The sequence below is a fragment of the mitochondrial genome of Chrysochloris asiatica (assembly GCF_000296735.1).
Source record: "Chrysochloris asiatica mitochondrion, complete genome".
In the NCBI taxonomy this organism is placed as follows: domain Eukaryota; kingdom Metazoa; phylum Chordata; class Mammalia; order Afrosoricida; family Chrysochloridae; genus Chrysochloris; species Chrysochloris asiatica.
In genome coordinates this window covers 1-16,652 of record NC_004920.1, presented here as the reverse complement: position 1 = coordinate 16,652, position 16,652 = coordinate 1, and the positions used below count along the sequence as shown (strand labels likewise).

The 16,652-nt window shown below is 36.6% G+C and overlaps 13 protein-coding genes and 24 non-coding genes across 37 annotated transcripts, besides 2 other annotated features; 9 read left to right on the top strand and 28 right to left on the bottom strand. All coding sequences in view use genetic code 2, as the record gives it.

Annotated features, from left to right (window-relative positions):
• Positions 1–1,234: a D loop (control region).
• Positions 1,235–1,300, top strand: KEF95_t22. Its single transcript has one exon. It is a non-coding gene; the product is annotated as a tRNA-Pro (tRNA).
• KEF95_t21 lies at positions 1,301–1,367 on the bottom strand. Its single transcript has one exon. It is a non-coding gene; the product is annotated as a tRNA-Thr (tRNA).
• On the bottom strand, positions 1,368–2,507 carry CYTB (cytochrome b). The gene has a single exon. The coding sequence runs from the start codon at positions 2,505–2,507 to the stop codon at positions 1,368–1,370; it is 1,140 nt and encodes a 379-aa protein (NP_861501.1).
• A 3-nt stretch (positions 2,508–2,510) lies between these two features.
• On the top strand, positions 2,511–2,580 carry KEF95_t20. Its single transcript has one exon. It is a non-coding gene; the product is annotated as a tRNA-Glu (tRNA).
• On the top strand, positions 2,581–3,105 carry ND6 (NADH dehydrogenase subunit 6). The gene has a single exon. It carries the CDS (start codon positions 2,581–2,583, stop codon positions 3,103–3,105), a length of 525 nt encoding a protein of 174 aa, NP_861500.1.
• Positions 3,102–4,913, bottom strand: ND5 (NADH dehydrogenase subunit 5). Its single transcript has one exon. It carries the CDS (start codon positions 4,911–4,913, stop codon positions 3,102–3,104), a length of 1,812 nt encoding a protein of 603 aa, NP_861499.1.
• On the bottom strand, positions 4,914–4,983 carry KEF95_t19. The gene has a single exon. It is a non-coding gene; the product is annotated as a tRNA-Leu (tRNA).
• On the bottom strand, positions 4,984–5,041 carry KEF95_t18. The gene has a single exon. It is a non-coding gene; the product is annotated as a tRNA-Ser (tRNA).
• A 1-nt stretch (position 5,042) lies between these two features.
• On the bottom strand, positions 5,043–5,111 carry KEF95_t17. Its single transcript has one exon. It is a non-coding gene; the product is annotated as a tRNA-His (tRNA).
• Positions 5,112–6,489, bottom strand: ND4 (NADH dehydrogenase subunit 4). Its single transcript has one exon. A coding segment is annotated over exon 1 (1,378 nt).
• On the bottom strand, positions 6,483–6,779 carry ND4L (NADH dehydrogenase subunit 4L). The gene has a single exon. It carries the CDS (start codon positions 6,777–6,779, stop codon positions 6,483–6,485), a length of 297 nt encoding a protein of 98 aa, NP_861497.1.
• Position 6,780: 1 nt separating this feature from the next.
• Positions 6,781–6,847, bottom strand: KEF95_t16. The gene has a single exon. It is a non-coding gene; the product is annotated as a tRNA-Arg (tRNA).
• Position 6,848: 1 nt separating this feature from the next.
• On the bottom strand, positions 6,849–7,197 carry ND3 (NADH dehydrogenase subunit 3). Its single transcript has one exon. A coding segment is annotated over exon 1 (349 nt).
• KEF95_t15 lies at positions 7,195–7,262 on the bottom strand. Its single transcript has one exon. It is a non-coding gene; the product is annotated as a tRNA-Gly (tRNA).
• Positions 7,263–8,046, bottom strand: COX3 (cytochrome c oxidase subunit III). The gene has a single exon. A coding segment is annotated over exon 1 (784 nt).
• ATP6 (ATP synthase F0 subunit 6) lies at positions 8,046–8,726 on the bottom strand. Its single transcript has one exon. It carries the CDS (start codon positions 8,724–8,726, stop codon positions 8,046–8,048), a length of 681 nt encoding a protein of 226 aa, NP_861494.1.
• Positions 8,684–8,887, bottom strand: ATP8 (ATP synthase F0 subunit 8). The gene has a single exon. The coding sequence runs from the start codon at positions 8,885–8,887 to the stop codon at positions 8,684–8,686; it is 204 nt and encodes a 67-aa protein (NP_861493.1).
• Position 8,888: 1 nt separating this feature from the next.
• KEF95_t14 lies at positions 8,889–8,958 on the bottom strand. Its single transcript has one exon. It is a non-coding gene; the product is annotated as a tRNA-Lys (tRNA).
• A 2-nt stretch (positions 8,959–8,960) lies between these two features.
• On the bottom strand, positions 8,961–9,644 carry COX2 (cytochrome c oxidase subunit II). Its single transcript has one exon. It carries the CDS (start codon positions 9,642–9,644, stop codon positions 8,961–8,963), a length of 684 nt encoding a protein of 227 aa, NP_861492.1.
• On the bottom strand, positions 9,645–9,713 carry KEF95_t13. The gene has a single exon. It is a non-coding gene; the product is annotated as a tRNA-Asp (tRNA).
• Positions 9,714–9,718: 5 nt separating this feature from the next.
• KEF95_t12 lies at positions 9,719–9,787 on the top strand. The gene has a single exon. It is a non-coding gene; the product is annotated as a tRNA-Ser (tRNA).
• COX1 (cytochrome c oxidase subunit I) lies at positions 9,788–11,329 on the bottom strand. Its single transcript has one exon. It carries the CDS (start codon positions 11,327–11,329, stop codon positions 9,788–9,790), a length of 1,542 nt encoding a protein of 513 aa, NP_861491.1.
• Positions 11,330–11,341: 12 nt separating this feature from the next.
• On the top strand, positions 11,342–11,407 carry KEF95_t11. The gene has a single exon. It is a non-coding gene; the product is annotated as a tRNA-Tyr (tRNA).
• On the top strand, positions 11,408–11,472 carry KEF95_t10. Its single transcript has one exon. It is a non-coding gene; the product is annotated as a tRNA-Cys (tRNA).
• Positions 11,470–11,508: an origin of replication (replication origin).
• KEF95_t09 lies at positions 11,509–11,580 on the top strand. Its single transcript has one exon. It is a non-coding gene; the product is annotated as a tRNA-Asn (tRNA).
• Position 11,581: 1 nt separating this feature from the next.
• KEF95_t08 lies at positions 11,582–11,651 on the top strand. Its single transcript has one exon. It is a non-coding gene; the product is annotated as a tRNA-Ala (tRNA).
• Positions 11,652–11,653: 2 nt separating this feature from the next.
• KEF95_t07 lies at positions 11,654–11,720 on the bottom strand. Its single transcript has one exon. It is a non-coding gene; the product is annotated as a tRNA-Trp (tRNA).
• Positions 11,719–12,762, bottom strand: ND2 (NADH dehydrogenase subunit 2). Its single transcript has one exon. The coding sequence runs from the start codon at positions 12,760–12,762 to the stop codon at positions 11,719–11,721; it is 1,044 nt and encodes a 347-aa protein (NP_861490.1).
• KEF95_t06 lies at positions 12,763–12,831 on the bottom strand. The gene has a single exon. It is a non-coding gene; the product is annotated as a tRNA-Met (tRNA).
• Positions 12,831–12,902, top strand: KEF95_t05. The gene has a single exon. It is a non-coding gene; the product is annotated as a tRNA-Gln (tRNA).
• On the bottom strand, positions 12,900–12,968 carry KEF95_t04. Its single transcript has one exon. It is a non-coding gene; the product is annotated as a tRNA-Ile (tRNA).
• On the bottom strand, positions 12,967–13,923 carry ND1 (NADH dehydrogenase subunit 1). The gene has a single exon. The coding sequence runs from the start codon at positions 13,921–13,923 to the stop codon at positions 12,967–12,969; it is 957 nt and encodes a 318-aa protein (NP_861489.1).
• KEF95_t03 lies at positions 13,924–13,998 on the bottom strand. The gene has a single exon. It is a non-coding gene; the product is annotated as a tRNA-Leu (tRNA).
• On the bottom strand, positions 13,999–15,561 carry KEF95_r01. Its single transcript has one exon. It is a non-coding gene; the product is annotated as a 16S ribosomal RNA (ribosomal RNA).
• On the bottom strand, positions 15,562–15,629 carry KEF95_t02. The gene has a single exon. It is a non-coding gene; the product is annotated as a tRNA-Val (tRNA).
• Positions 15,630–16,582, bottom strand: KEF95_r02. Its single transcript has one exon. It is a non-coding gene; the product is annotated as a 12S ribosomal RNA (ribosomal RNA).
• On the bottom strand, positions 16,583–16,652 carry KEF95_t01. Its single transcript has one exon. It is a non-coding gene; the product is annotated as a tRNA-Phe (tRNA).

Sequence of the window (16,652 nt, the reverse complement as noted above, 5' to 3'; positions counted from 1 at the left end):
TATTTTACAATCTAGGGACATAGCTCTTAAAAAGAAAATAAATCTTTTTAAGTGGTATACTGGTATCTAGTGTGTGTAAAAATTAAGTGGATTTTTTGAAGAAAATTATTTTAGCTGACTTAAGTATGATCTTGCTTTAGGGGTTTGACAAGATTTTAAAATACTTATAGTATTTTAGCGAAGAATAATTAAGGGGGTAAGGGGGTTTGATGTAAGGAAGCCGTATACGCGTGTACGTATACGTGTATACGTGTATACGTGTATACGTGTATACGTGTATACGTGTATACGTGTATACGTGTATACGTGTATACGTGTATACGTGTATACGTGTATACGTGTATACGTGTATACGTGTATACGTGTATACGTGTATACGTGTATACGTGTATACGTGTATACGTGTATACGTGTATACGTGTATACGTGTATACGTGTATACGTGTATACGTGTATACGTGTATACGTGTATACGTGTATACGTGTATACGTGTATACGTGTATACGTGTATACGTGTATACGTGTACGCGTGGGGTAAAAATTTAGGAATAATTTTATTTATGTCCGACAAGCATTAATTAAATAACACCTGATAGTGTTCAATGGTGATCGGTAATATTAGATTGAAGTCCAGCTTCAATTGAGTTGACTGAACCCCAGGCCTCAGACGGCCTAGTTGAGTCGGTGCATCCCGAAATTAAAAAAATACCAACTGCATGACAGCACAGTTATGTTAGGCATGGGCTGATTAGTCATTAATCCATCGAGATGTCTTATTTAAGGGGAATGAGTGGGCGATTTTAGGTGAGATGGCCCTGAAGTAAGAACCAGATGTCTGATAAAGTTTCAGTATAGAAACCCCCACATGTAATGGGCCCGGAGCAAGAAGAGGGATCCGACCCGAGCGGGTTGCTGATTTCACGCGGCATGGTTATTAAGCGGTTTTGTTGGAGGTGATATGCATGTTGTCGAGGACTGATTCAGAGATGTGCTATGTACTGTTAAAAATTTATATCCGTTAGCGGATTTCATGGTATGTATTACAAGATATGCATGGTCTAAGTCTATTAATGGGGATTAAACATAGGTAGTCTGTGAGAATTAATAGTATGTACTTGCTTATATGCATGGGGATATACATTATATGCACGATTATACATAGATGTATGTATGGGAAGTGCCATTGTATGCACGAATTGCATAGCGCCGGGGGCGCTATGCGTTTTATGTAGGCAAGGAGTAGTTTAAGTAGAATATCAGCTTTGGGTGTTGATGGTGGGGTTGTAGCCCTCTCCTTGATGTCCTAGGGAAAAGTTTTTTCCATTGGTGGTTTACAAGACCACTGTAATAGTTATACTACTGGGACTCTTCATTTTAATAGTCGGTTTTCAATTATGCTTGAGACTGGTATTAGAACAAGGATAATAGTGAAGTATAAGATTGAGGCTAATTGTCCAATGATGATAAATGGGTGTTCAACTGGTTGGCCTCCAATTCATGTGAGAGTAAAAAGGTCTGCTACTAGGATTCAGAATATGCATTGGCTGAGTGGTCGGAATATTAGGCTACGTTGATGGGATATATGTAAAAGGGGGAATGCGGCTAAAATGAGGATTGAAAATACGAGGGCTAGGACTCCACCAAGTTTATTTGGAATGGAACGGAGAATGGCGTATGCAAATAGGAAGTATCATTCTGGTTTGATGTGTGGTGGTGTGTTGAGTGGGTTTGCTGGGATGTAGTTATCTGGGTCTCCTAGTAAGTCTGGTGAGAATAGTGTAAGTAATAGTAGAAATAGTAAGAGTATTAGGACTCCAAGAAGGTCTTTTACAGTGTAATATGGGTGGAATGGGATTTTGTCTGCGTCTGAGTTTAATCCTGATGGGTTGTTTGATCCAGTTTCGTGTAGAAATAGTAGGTGAACTATTGTTAGGGCTGCTACGATGAATGGTAGGATGAAGTGAAATGCGAAGAACCGGGTTAGAGTAGCTTTGTCTACTGAAAATCCACCTCAAATTCATTCTACTAGGGTGGTACCGATGTAAGGAATTGCTGATAATAAGTTTGTAATTACGGTAGCTCCTCAGAATGATATTTGGCCTCATGGTAGCACATAGCCTATGAAAGCAGTAGCTATAACAGCGAATAAAAGGATAATTCCGATGTTTCATGTTTCTAGGAATAGGTAGGATCCATAATAGATTCCTCGTCCTACGTGTGTGAATAAGCAGATAAAGAACATGGAAGCACCGTTGGCGTGAAGATATCGGATTAATCATCCGTTGTTTACGTCTCGGCAAATATGGGTGACTGATGAAAATGCAGTTGATGTATCTGATGTATAATGTATTGCTAGGAATAATCCTGTAAGGATTTGAATAATTAAGCAAAGGCCTAGTAGTGAGCCGAAGTTTCATCATGCGGAAATGTTAGATGGTGCTGGGAGGTCAATGAAGGAGTGGTTGATGATTTTAAGTAATGGGTGGGTTTTACGGATGTTGGTCATTAGGTTCTTGTAGTTGAATAACAACAGTGGTTTTTCATATCACAGGTCATGGGGTTTAATCCGTGCAGGAATTATGGTTTATTTACTTTTTATGTTGAGTGTAATACTTGTGGTTGGGTTTATTAGTTTTTCTTCTAAACCTTCTCCTGTATATGGTGGGTTGGGTTTGATTGTTAGTGGTGGGCTTGGTTGTGGAATTGTGGTTTATTATGGTGGGTCTTTTTTAGGTTTGATAGTATTTTTAGTTTATTTGGGTGGGATATTAGTGGTATTTGGGTATACTACGGCAATGGCTACTGAAGAGTATCCTGAGGCTTGGGGATCAAATATAGTTATTATAATGGCTATGATCATTGGTGTGTTGATAGAGTTAGTAGTTGTAGTTTTATTGGTTGGTGGTTTTGGTGGAAATTATGTTTGTGATTTTGTAGGATCAATTGATTGATCAATTTATAGTATTGAGGATCTTAATTTAGTGCGTGAGGATTATGTAGGAGCATCTTCTTTATATAATTATGGTAGTTGAATAATAATTATGGCTGGGTGAGCTTTATTTGTCAGTGTATTTATTGTTATTGAGATTACTCGTGGGCGTTAAAGTAAGAATGTTAAGGCTAGGCAAAGGGAAATAAGGAAAGATATGAAGTAGAATTTGATTATGCCTTTTTGGTTTGAGGTTATAGTAGCTGCTATGAGGTTATAATTTGCTAGGTTTTTTGGTATTGTTTTTTCCAGTCATGTTAAGTCGATAATGTTTGATGAGATATTTTGGCTGATGTTTAGGCTGTGGAATGGGTATAGGCGGTGTATAATTTGGGGGTAGAATCCTAGTATATTTGAGAATTTAAAGGTGTTAGAAGGGTAGTTGAATTTAAGGTAGAGTGTTATTTGGTTAAGTTCTATTGCCAGTATAAAGCCTAGTAGGGTAACAGATAGGGCGGTTAGTTTAAGGTAAATAGGTATTGTTATTTGTGGGATAGTTGTTGGGTTGATGCTGTTTGATAGGATGAAACCTGCAAAGATGCTGCCGAATATTAATCGTTTAATGGCGTTGATTAGAGATGGGTTATTTTCATTAATTAAGATAAGTGTGGTTGATCGTGGTTGGCCTATTAAAGCATAAAAGATAATTCGAGAGCTGTAGATAGCTGTTATGGAAGTTGCGATTAAGGTAAGTGATAGGGCTCAGGCGTTGATGTAGGATGTATTTGCTGCTTCAATAATAAGGTCTTTGGAGTAGAATCCTGTCAAGAATGGGGTGCCTGTTAGGGCTAAGCTACCAATAATTAGTGCGGAGGATGTTAGTGGTAAAGGTTTGTAAAGGCCACCTATTTTTCGGATGTCTTGTTCGTCATTTAAGCTGTGGATGATTGCTCCTGAGCATATAAAGAGTATGGCTTTAAAGAATGCGTGGGTGCAGATGTGTAGGAATGCTAAGTAAGGTTGGTTGATTCCTAGTGTGACTATTATTAGGCCTAGTTGACTTGATGTTGAGAATGCAACAATTTTTTTAATATCGTTTTGTGTAAGTGCACAGATTGCTGTAAATAGGGTTGTTAGAGCACCTAGGCATAGTATAAGTGTTAGAATAGTTTTGTTGTTTTCTAATAGTGAGTGGAATCGTACTAGTAGAAAGATTCCTGCTACAACTATTGTGCTTGAATGTAGTAGGGCTGAGACTGGTGTTGGGCCTTCTATTGCTGATGGTAGTCATGGATGAAGGCCGAATTGGGCAGATTTTCCTGTTGCGGCTAGTAGAAGACCTAATAGGGGTAGAGTGTTAGTTTCTGTAGAGGTTATTATGATTTGTTGTAAGTCTCATGAATTAGAGTGAATGAGGAATCATGCTATAGTTAGAATAAACCCGATATCTCCAATACGATTGTATAGGATAGCTTGTAAGGCTGCGGTGTTAGCGTCTGTTCGTGCATATCATCAGCCAATAAGTAGGAATGATATAATTCCAACTCCCTCCCAGCCAATGAATAGTTGGAACAGGTTGTTGGCTGTAACTAGGATAATTATTGTGATTAGGAAAGTTAGTAGATATTTGAAGAATCGGTTGATGTTAGGGTCTATTTCTATGTATCAAATAGAGAATTCTATAATTGATCATGTTACGAATAGTGCTACTGGAATGAAGATTAGTGAAAAGTAATCTAGTTTGAAACTAAGTGTGATTTTTATAGAGTTGATTGTAATTCAATGTCAGTTGGAAATTATAATTTCTTGATTTGAATTGATGAATGTTAAGGCTGGAATTATGCTGATAGTGAATGCATATGAAATTGCTGTTTTAATGTACTGTGGGTAAAGTTTGGTTTGGTAAATGTGTGTGGTTGATATAATAATCGGGATAATTAGAATAATGAATACTATTAGGGTGAATGTAGGGGTGAGATTTATTACTTTTATTTGGAGTTGCACCAATTTTTTGGTTCCTAAGACCAATGGATTACTACTATCCTTTAAAAGTTAAGGAAGCCATGGTTTTAGGCATGGTATAAAGAGTTAGCAGTTCTTAATTCTTTCCTTGGTAAATAAGAAGGTATCAATTTCTATTATTAGATTCACAATCTAATGTTTTGTTTAAACTATATTTACAGTATATAGTACCTAGGATGAGTTTTGGGTTAACAGATAGTAGGATTAATGGGAGAATATGTAATGTTATTAGAGTGTGTTCTCGAGTGAAGGTTGGTTTGATTGAATTAATATGAAATGAGGGTTTTCCTCGTTGAGTGGTAATAAGTATGTATAGTGAGTAAAGAGCTGTGATTAGTATATTTAGCCCTATTAATAAAAGGGAGAGTTTAGATCATGAAAATATGGATAGGGTAATGAATAGTTCTCCAATGAAGTTGATTGATGGGGGTAAAGCTAGGTTTATTAGGGAAGCGGTGAATCATCATAGTGCTATTAGTGGAATAATTGATTGTAAGCCTCGAGCTAGAATTATAGTTCGGCTGTGAATTCGTTCATAATTAGTATTAGCTAAGCAGAATAGTATGGAGGATGTTAGGCCATGGGCGATTATTAGGGTTGTTGCGCCTATAAATCCTCATGGGGTTTGAATGAGGATGGCTACGATTACTAGTGCTATATGGCTAACTGATGAGTATGCAATTAGGGATTTTAAGTCTGTTTGGCGCAGGCAGATAAGGCTGGTTATTACTATTCCTCATAGAGATAGCATTAGGAAAGGAAATGCTATTGAGTAGTTTAAGGGGTCGATTAGGATCGTGATTCGTATTATTCCATAACCTCCTAGTTTAAGGAGGATGGCGGCAAGGACTATAGATCCAGCGATAGGGGCTTCTACATGTGCCTTGGGTAATCATAGGTGGAGGCCGTATAATGGTATCTTTACTATGAATGCTAGTATACAGGCTAATCATAAGAAGTTGGAAGAGATAGATGGTGATATTGGTTGAGTGATAAATTGGATTAGTAAAATGTTTAGGGAGCCTAGGTTATTTTGTAGGTAGGTAAGAGCTACTAATAATGGGAGGGATCCTGCTAATGTGTAGAATAAAAAGTATAGGCCAGCGTTTAGACGTTCAGTTTGGTTCCCTCATCGGGTGATTAGGATGAGAGTTGGGATTAGGGTGGCTTCAAATAGAATATAGAATATAATTAGTTCGGAAGCTGTGAATGTTATAATTAGGAAAATTTGTAGCGTAATAAGTATGGAGATATAAGTCTTTTTTCGTAGTTCGGATTCTGTATTTAAGTGAAATTGACTTGCCATTAATATTAATGGGAGGAGTCATGTAGTTAGAATTAGTAGTGGTGTTGATAAGGAATCGGATGAAAAAAGTAGTGATGTGTTAAGGGTTATATCTATAGTTTGATTAAGTAGAGGTAGAGCAGCTAGGTTGATTATGAAGCTGTAAGAAGTTACGTTAATTCAGATTATGCTCTTTTTTGAGTATCATGTTAAGGGGAGTAATATTATAGTAGGAATAATGATTTTTAGCATTGGAGTAGGTTAAGATTTTGGACGTAATCTAAGCCATAGGTGTTGGAAACTATAACTAAGAGTGAAAGGCCAATTGCCGCTTCACAAGCAGCGAAAACTAGTAAAATAATAGGTATTATAGTTATTAGGGTGAAATGCATTGTTAGGGCTAGTGTAGATGTTAAAATAAAAAGTGATAGTATTATACCTTCTAGACATAGAAGGGAAGATATTATGTGGGATCGGTAAATTAGTAGTCCGATGAGGGAGATGGTAAATGCTAGTAATATATTAATTAAGATAGGTGACATTTTGATAATTATGTATGAGCATAATTTAATGAGTCGAAATCATTTGTTTTAATTTAAACTAATTATCATATTCGATTCATTCAAGGCCTTTTTGTACTCATTCGTATGCCAGGCCTAGGGCTAATAGGGTGATTAGGATAAGGGCTATTGTTAGTATAAGTTTAAGGTTTCCTGCTTGAATAGCCCATGGTAAGGGTAATAGTAGTGCGATTTCTAAATCAAATAATAGGAATGTGATTGCTACAAGGAAAAATTTTATAGAGAAAGGAAGGCGTGCTGATCCTATAGGGTCAAACCCACATTCATAAGGGCTTGCTTTTTCTGAGTAAATATTTAGTTGAGGTAATCAAAATGCGATTAATACTAGTAGTATTGCAATCGAAGAGTTAATGAATAGGGTGATTATTAGGTTAATTATTCTTTTCTGGGGTTGACCAGAATTTATTGATTGGAAGTCAACTATATTATTTATATTAAAAGAATATGAGCCTCATCAATAAATTGAGATATATAGGAAAAGTCATACTACATCTACGAAGTGTCAATATCAGGCAGCAGCTTCAAACCCGAAGTGGTGATTAGATGTGAAGTGGAATTTTAGTTGACGAAAGAAGCAGACTATAAGGAAAGTAGAGCCAATAATAACGTGTAGACCGTGGAAACCGGTTGCTATAAAGAAAGTTGATCCGTAAACACCGTCAGCGATGGTAAAGGGGGTTTCATAATATTCTGAAGCTTGAAGAAGTGTAAAATAGACTCCTAGGGCAATGGTAATGAATAGAGCTTGAATTATTTGGGTACGATTACCTTCTATAAGACTGTGGTGGGCTCAGGTAATGGTAACACCTGAGGCTAGTAAGATAGAAGTATTTAGTAGTGGAATTTCTAGTGGGTTAAGTGGTGTAATACCTGTAGGGGGTCAGCAGCCTCCTAATTCTGGAGTAGGAGCTAGGCTAGAGTGATAGAAGGCTCAGAAAAACCCGGCAAAGAAAAATACTTCTGAGATAATAAATAGGATCATACCGTATCGTAAGCCTTTCTGTACAATAGGTGTGTGATGTCCTTGGAATGTTCCTTCTCGGATAATATCTCGTCATCATTGATATATTGTTAGAAGTATTGATACTAATCCTATGGTTATTAGGATTATAGAGTTATAATGGAATCATATGATTGTTCCTGATGTTAGAAGAAGAGCTGATAGGGCTCCTGTTAATGGTCAGGGGCTGGGGTTTACTATGTGATAAGCATGAGTTTGGTGTGTCATTAGGTATTGTCATGTAAGTATAGGCTTACTAGAAGAGTAAATACGTAAGCTTGAATTAGGGCTACTGCAAATTCCAGTACGGTGAGAAGTAGTAAGATGATAAACGTAATAATTGCTGTAGGTATACTAATGGATATAAGTACTAGAGTGGCTCCTCCGATTAGGTGAATTAATAAATGACCCGCAGTAATATTGGCGGTTAGTCGGACGGCTAGAGCTATTGGTTGAATGAATAGGCTGATAGTCTCAATAATGATTAGTATGGGGATTAGTGGGATTGGGGTGCCTTGAGGAAGAAAATGTGCTAGGGAAGCTTTGGTTTTGTGTCGGAATCCTGTGATTACGGCTCCAGCTCATAGTGGGATTGCTATTCCTAGATTTATAGACAATTGGGTGGTAGGTGTAAATGAATGGGGTAGAAGTCCTAGTAGGTTTGTTGATCCAATAAATAGAATTAATGATATAAGTATTAGGGATCAAGTTCGACCTTTAATATTGTGTATTGCCATTATTTGTTTAAGAATTAATGAGATTAATCATTGTTGGAATGAGACTAGGCGATTAGGAATTAGTCGTTTAGATGAAGGGAATATAATAGTGGGAAAAGCAATAATTAGTAGAACAATTGGTAGTCCTATTAATGTGGGAGTGATGAATGAGGCAAATAAATTTTCGTTCATTTTGTTTCTCAAGGATTTTTATGTTCTGTAGATTTTAGTAGTTTAGGTTCTGGTTCTAGGTAAAAAGTTAGTTTTGAGAAATTAATTTGGAATAGAATAAATAGTGTTAAGGTGGCAGAAATAATTGTAATAAATCATGTGTTTGTATCTAATTGTGGCATTTCATTGAGGAGAGATTAAACTCTCAGTCTTTAACTTAAAAGGTTAATGCTTAGTATTTAGCTTCTCAGTGGATTAAGTTATTGTAGAAGATCAGTTTTCGAAATGTTTTAGTGGGACTATTTCTAGTACAATTGGTATGAAGCTGTGATTTGAGCCACAGATTTCTGAGCATTGTCCGTAATATAGGCCTGGGCGTGTGGATGTAAGGGTTGCTTGATTTAGTCGACCTGGAATTGCATCGGTTTTTAGTCCAAGGGAAGGAACTGCTCATGAATGAAGTACATCTTCTGAAGAGATTAATATACGAATAGATAATTCTATAGGTAATACAACTCGATTGTCAACTTCTAATAGGCGTAGTTCGCCGGGATTTAAATCGTTTGTTGGGATTATATAGGAGTCGAAAGATAAATCATTGTAGTCTGTATATTCATAACTTCAGTATCATTGATGACCTATAGTTTTTACTGTTAATGATGGATTATTAATTTCGTCTATCATGTATAGGATACGTAGAGATGGTAGTGCAATTAAGATAAGAATAATGGCTGGGAGGATTGTTCAAATAGTTTCTACTTCTTGGGCATCTATGGTATTAGTATGAGTAAGTTTAGTGGTTAGTATAAGGGAGATGATATAAAGGACTAAGGAACTAATAAGGAATACGATTATTAAGGTATGGTCATGAAAATGTAGTAGTTCTTCTATAATTGGGGATGAGGCGTCTTGAAAACCTATTTGGAATGGGTATGCCATAGAGGGGTATAAGATTTAAACTTATAATTTAACTTTGACAAAGTTATGTAATAATTTTACTAAAGCCTCTTATTAAGAAAGTCATAGTGGTTATGGGATTGGCTTGAAACCAGTTTATGGGGGTTCGATTCCTTCCTTTCTTGTTAAGCTTTGATATATGTAGGTTCCTCAAATGTATGATATGGTGGGGGACATCCATTAATTCATTCAATGTTAGTAGTGGTTAATTCAACTGTTATTACTTCACGTTTTGATGCGAATGCTTCTCATACAATGAAGATTATTAAGATTACTGCTGTTAAAGAGATGAATGATCCTATTGAGGATACTGTATTTCATGTGGTATATGCATCTGGGTAGTCTGAATAACGTCGTGGTATACCTGATAATCCTAGGAAATGTTGAGGGAAGAATGTTAAGTTTACTCCAACAAATATAATAATGAAGTGGATTTTAGCTCATGTAGAGTGAAGAGTATAACCTGTGAATAATGGAAATCAATGGACAAAGCCTCCTATGATAGCGAATACAGCACCCATTGATAGTACATAATGAAAGTGTGCGACAACATAGTAAGTATCGTGTAGTACAATGTCAAGTGATGAATTTGCTAGAACGATTCCTGTTAGGCCTCCAATAGTAAATAGGAAGATGAAACCGAGTGCTCAGAGTATTGCAGGGGATCATTTAATATTTCCCCCATGCAAGGTAGCTAATCAACTAAAAACTTTGACGCCTGTTGGAATAGCGATAATTATTGTTGCTGAAGTAAAATAGGCTCGTGTGTCTACATCTAATCCTACAGTAAATATATGGTGAGCTCAAACAATAAATCCAAGAAATCCAATAGATATTATGGCTCATACTATTCCTATATATCCAAAAGGTTCTTTTTTACCAGAGTAGTATGTAACGATGTGAGAGATGATACCAAAACCTGGGAGAATTAGAATGTATACTTCTGGGTGTCCAAAGAATCAAAATAAGTGTTGGTAGAGGATTGGATCTCCACCTCCAGCTGGGTCAAAGAAGGTTGTATTAATATTTCGATCAGTTAATAGCATAGTAATCCCTGCGGCTAATACTGGGAGTGATAATAGTAGTAATACTGCTGTAATTAGGACAGATCAAACAAATAAGGGGGTTTGATATTGGGATATAGCAGGGGGTTTTATATTAATAATAGTAGTGATAAAATTGATAGCACCTAAAATTGATGATACTCCTGCTAAGTGTAATGAGAAAATAGCTAAGTCAACTGAAGCTCCCGCGTGAGCAAGATTACCTGCTAAAGGAGGGTATACAGTTCATCCTGTTCCGGCACCTGCTTCTACTATAGAGGAGGCTAATAAAAGTAAGAATGAAGGTGGCAGAAGCCAGAAGCTCATGTTATTTATTCGTGGAAAGGCTATATCAGGGGCGCCGATTATTAATGGGACTAGCCAGTTTCCGAACCCACCAATTATGATGGGTATAACTATAAAGAAAATTATTACGAAGGCATGGGCTGTGACAATAACATTGTAGATTTGATCATCACCTAATAGTGCACCAGGTTGTCCTAGTTCAGCCCGAATTAGAAGGCTGAGTGCAGTACCTACTATTCCTGCTCAAGCGCCAAATAGTAGATATAGGGTTCCGATGTCTTTATGATTAGTAGAAAATAGTCAACGATTAATGAACATTGGTAATTTAGGGGTAAAATGGCTGAGTAGGCATTAGACTGTAAATCTAATCACAGAGGTAAAGTCCTCTTTTTACCAGGCCCTGAGGTGTTATCATACCGAATTGCAAATTCGGGGAAGTAGTCGACAAACTGCCGGGGCTTCTCCCGCCTTTCTCCCCCTTTTTAAGGCGGGAGAAGTAGATTGAAGCCAGTTATTAGGGTATTTAGCTGTTAACTAAAATTTCGTAGGTTTAAAGCCTGCCAATCTAGTAAGGGCTTAGCTTAATTAAAGTGTCTGATTTGCGTTCAGTTGATGTAGGAATATAATCTTACAGTCCTTAGTCAGGGGTTAAGTGATATCACTTTCTTAAAGCTTTGAAGGCTTTTGGTCTGAATGAACCTAAACCCCTAAAGTAGTAGATTTATTATAGGGGTCAGTGGCAATGAAAGTATGGATAGGGTAAATATAGTTGGTAATAAAGTTGAGTATGATAAGTTAGTGTATTTTCATTTTATTTTTATGTTGTTGTTGGAGGGAAATATTGTTAGGGCTGATGAATAGATTAGTCGTATATAGAAGTAAAGGTTGAGTAATGCTAGTATTGCTATGATAAGTGGTAGAATAATGCTGTTGTTTTTTGTTATTTCTTGAATGATAAGTCATTTTGGTATGAATCCTGATAGTGGAGGCAAGCCTCCTAGTGATAGTAATACTCCTATTAGTATAATTATTGTTAGTGGTGTTTTGTTTGATATAATAGCTAGGGAAGCGGTGGAAGTGTTAGAGTTTCCAATTAGGAGTATAAATGAAGATAGAGTTATAAGGATATAGATAATTAGGTTGAGTAATATTAGGGAAGGTTCGTATGAGATGATGATTGCCATTCAGCCTATATGGGCGATTGAAGAGTAGGCTAGGATTTTTCGTAATTGGGTTTGATTAAGTCCCCCTCAGCCACCTAAAATAATGGATAAGATTCCTGAATATAAGAGTAGGTTGTGGTTAATTGATGGGAAAATTTGGTAAAGAATGGATAGTGGAGCTAGTTTTTGTCAGGTTAATAAAATTGCTGCTGAGGTAAGGTGGGAGCCTTGTGTTACTTCTGGGACTCAGAAGTGGAATGGGGCTATTCCTAGTTTTATGGTTAATGCTATTAGTGCTAGGAAAGGGGGTATGGAGTTTGTAAAGTTTATAATGGTTCATTGGCCTGAATATATGAAGTTTATTAGGGCTGCTAGTAGTAAGATTATAGAGGCTGTTGCTTGGGTTAGGAAATATTTTGTTGCGGCTTCAATTGAGCGTGGGTTGTGTTGTTTAATAATTAAAGGGATAATGGCGAATATGTTGATTTCTAGTCCTATTCAGGCCATTAGTCAGTTGGAGCTGATTATAGTGATTACTGTTCCTAAAATAAGTGTTAGTAGAATAGTAATGAAGATAATTGGGTTAATTAGTACGGGAAGGATGTAAACCAACATTTTCGGGGTATGGGCCCGATAGCTTATTTAGCTGACCTTACTAGAATATGGTGTATATGGTAGCACGAAGATTTTTGAATTCTTAGGTTTAGGTTCGAGTCCTAAAATTCTAGAAATAAGGGGATTTGAACCTCTATGTTTTACTCTATCAAAGTAACTCTATTGTCAGACATATTTCTATGTTTGTGGTGGGATACTTGCTAGTATTACAGGTATGGATACATAAATTATACATATGGCTAGGGTTAGGGGAAGAAAATTTTTTCATAGAAGGTGCATTAGTTGATCGTATCGGAAGCGTGGATAAGATGCTCGAACTCATAAAAAGCTAATTGTTAATAGTATGGTTTTGACTATAAAGTTTGTTGTATAGGCTTCTGGGATTAGTGGGCTGTGATATGCGCCTAGGAATAGTGTTGTTGTTAAAGCATTTATGAGGATAATATTAGCATATTCTGCTAGGAAGAATAGTGCGAATGGGCCTGCGGCGTATTCTACGTTAAAACCAGAGACTAGTTCTGATTCTCCTTCTGTTAAGTCGAAAGGAGCTCGATTAGTTTCTGCTAATGTTGAGATGAATCATATTATAGCTAGAGGTCAGGTTGGGAAGATTAATCAGATATGTTCTTGAGTTTGAATGAGGGAAGTTAATGTAAATGAACCATTAAGTAGTATCACTGATAGTAGGATAATAGCAAGTGAGACTTCATAGGAGATTGTTTGGGCTACTGCGCGTAGGGCTCCAATGAGGGCGTATTTTGAGTTGGAGGCTCATCCTGATCATAGAATTGAATAGACTGCTAGGCTTGATGTTGCTAGGATAAATAATAGGCTGAGGTTTATATTAATTAATGAGGAAGGTATTGGAAGTGGAATTCATATTGTTAGGGCTAGTGTTAGGGCTAGAATAGGAGCTAGGATAAATATGAGGATGGATGAGGTTTGTGGTCGTAGAGGTTCTTTGGTAAATAGTTTTATAGCATCTGCAATTGGTTGAAGTAATCCGTATGGACCTACAATGTTTGGTCCTTTGCGAAGTTGCATATAACCTAATACTTTACGTTCAATTAGTGTTAGGAATGCGACGGCTAGTAGGATAGGGATAATTATAGATAGAAGGTTAATGAGGAACACTGTTAAGAAGAGGAATTGAACCTCTGATTATAAAGGTTTAAGTTTTATGCAATTACCTGGCTCTGCCATCTTAACTAACCCTGTTCTAGGGCTTAATTATATTATTTAAGTAATTAAGATTATTTCATAATTTGTTGTTAAGGCGCTCTAGTGGAGTAGGCCTCATTTCTCTTGTCCTTTCGTACTGGGAGAAATAATCATATAGATAGAAACCGACCTGGATTGCTCCGGTCTGAACTCAGATCACGTAGGACTTTAATCGTTGAACAAACGAACCTTTAATAGCTGCTGCACCATTGGGATGTCCTGATCCAACATCGAGGTCGTAAACCCTGTTGTCGATATGGACTCTATAACAGGATTGCGCTGTTATCCCTAGGGTAACTTGGTCCGTTGATCAATTTGTTGGGTCAATAATTGATTTAAATTTTGACTTGTAAGTCTAGATGTTTATCATTCGGAGGTTTTGTTGTGCTCCGAGGTCACCCCAACCGAAATTATTAACTCAGTTTAATTTTATTTTGTTCCTGTCGGTTAAATTATATAAGTTAGTGAGTTAATTAATTGAAGCTCCATAGGGTCTTCTCGTCTTATATATTTATTCCCGCCTCTTCACGGGAAGGTCAATTTCACTGATTAGAGATAAGAGACAGTTAAATCCTCGTGTGGCCATTCATACAAGTCCTTAATTAAAGAACAAATGATTATGCTACCTTTGCACGGTCAGAGTACCGCGGCCGTTAAACGTGTGTCACTGGGCAGGCAGTGCCTCTAATACTAGTTATGCTAGAGGTGATGTTTTTGGTAAACAGGCGGGATTTGTGTTTGCCGAGTTCCTTTTATCTCTTTAAATCTTTCCTGTAGTGCACTCCTGTGTTGGATCAACAATATTTATAATAGATAGGTTTATTGGGTGTGTGATTCTATTTATTTGTTAATTATCAGTTATTATTAGATCTGAAATAAAGGTGTGCGTGGAGAATATATTTCTTGTTACTTATATTAACATTAACTCTTCTATAAGTTTATAGATTGACCCAGTATTTGTATTAGGAGTTTGCTTAGATTTGTGGGATTATTAATAATTTTATGTTGAGCTTGAACGCTTTCTTAATTGATGGCTGCTTTTAGGCCAACTATGGTAAAATTTTTTCTTACTCTCTAATTAAGGTTGAATCCTTTGTCAAAAGAGCTGTACCTCTTTTGACTAAAACTAAGATTTACATAGGGTGTTGATTAATCTTTTTTGGTAGATCTTAGGTTGAACTTAAATTCTTTTTCTGGGTAACCAGCTATCACCAGGCTCGATTGGCTTTTCACCTCTACTTAAAAGTCTTCTCACTATTTTGCCACATAGATGAGTTGGTCCAAAAGACTGCTCTCAAGTAGCTCGTCTGGTTTCGGGGGGTTTGGCTTAAGGTCTCTTTGTCAAATTAGTCTAGTTAATTCATTATGCAAAAGGTAAAAGGGTTAATCTTTGCTGTTTATTACTTTTAATTTATCTTTCATCTTTCCCTTGCGGTACTATCTCTATAGCTCTAGTGTTAAATTTCTATCTCCTATACTTTAAAGTAGATAAATGTTTTAATTTATTAATATTAAATAATTTAGTGGTGGTTTAATTAGGCTAGGATTAGTTCAAAGTGGTCAGTGTGAGTTGAAATCTTCTGGGTGTAAGCCAGATGCTTTATTTAAGCTACACTTTGGGTTTTCCAAGCACACTTTCCAGTATGCTTACCTTGTTACGACTTATCTCCTCTTGTAGTTTATTATAAGGTAATATGGTTAAAATAATTTATATACTTGAGGAGGGTGACGGGCGGTGTGTACGTGCTTCATGGCCTAATTCAACTAAGCTCTCTATTCTTAGTTTACTACTAAATCCTCCTTTAATTTTCAATTTCATGAAAATATCCGTAAAATATTCTGGGTCAGAAAATGTAGCCCATTGAGTTCCACTACATAGGCTACACCTTGACCTAACGTTTTTATGGAAATTATTAAGCTTACTATTTCACCTTTTAAGGGTTTGCTGAAGATGGCGGTATATAGACTGAATTAGCAAGTAGTGGTGAGGTATATCGGGGTTTATCGATTATATAACAGGCTCCTCTAGGTGGATATAAAGCACCGCCAAGTCCTTTAAGTTTTAAGCTATTGCTAGTAGTTCTCTGGCGAATAATTTTGTTTAAAATTATTAAGGTTTAGGGCTAAGCATAGTGGGGTATCTAATCCCAGTTTGTGTCTTAGCTATCGTGCTATAAGGCATAGTAAAGTCACTTTCGTAGTTTATTTTCAGTAATTCTATAACTTTTTACAGTGTAGAAGTAATTTATCTTTATTATTAATTTTTATCCATGAGCACGCTTTACGCCGATATTTATTAGTTTGGGTTAATCGTATGACCGCGGTGGCTGGCACGAAATTTACCAACCCTATAATAGTATAACTTAGTCTAACTTTCGTTAATTGCTAAATTTTTGTTACTGCTGTAACCCGTGGGGGTGTGGCTTAGCAAGATGTTATTAGCTGCCTAATGGCGTGCTTGATATCCACTCCTTTTGATCTTATAGATTTAAAGGGTATTCTCACAGGGTTGCTGAGACTTGCATGTATAATTTTACTATCAACTAATAAAAAGGCCAGGACCAAACCTTTATGTTAATGGAATTATATAAATTCATCTAGGCATTTTCAGTGCCTTGCTTTTGTAATTAAGCTACATTTAC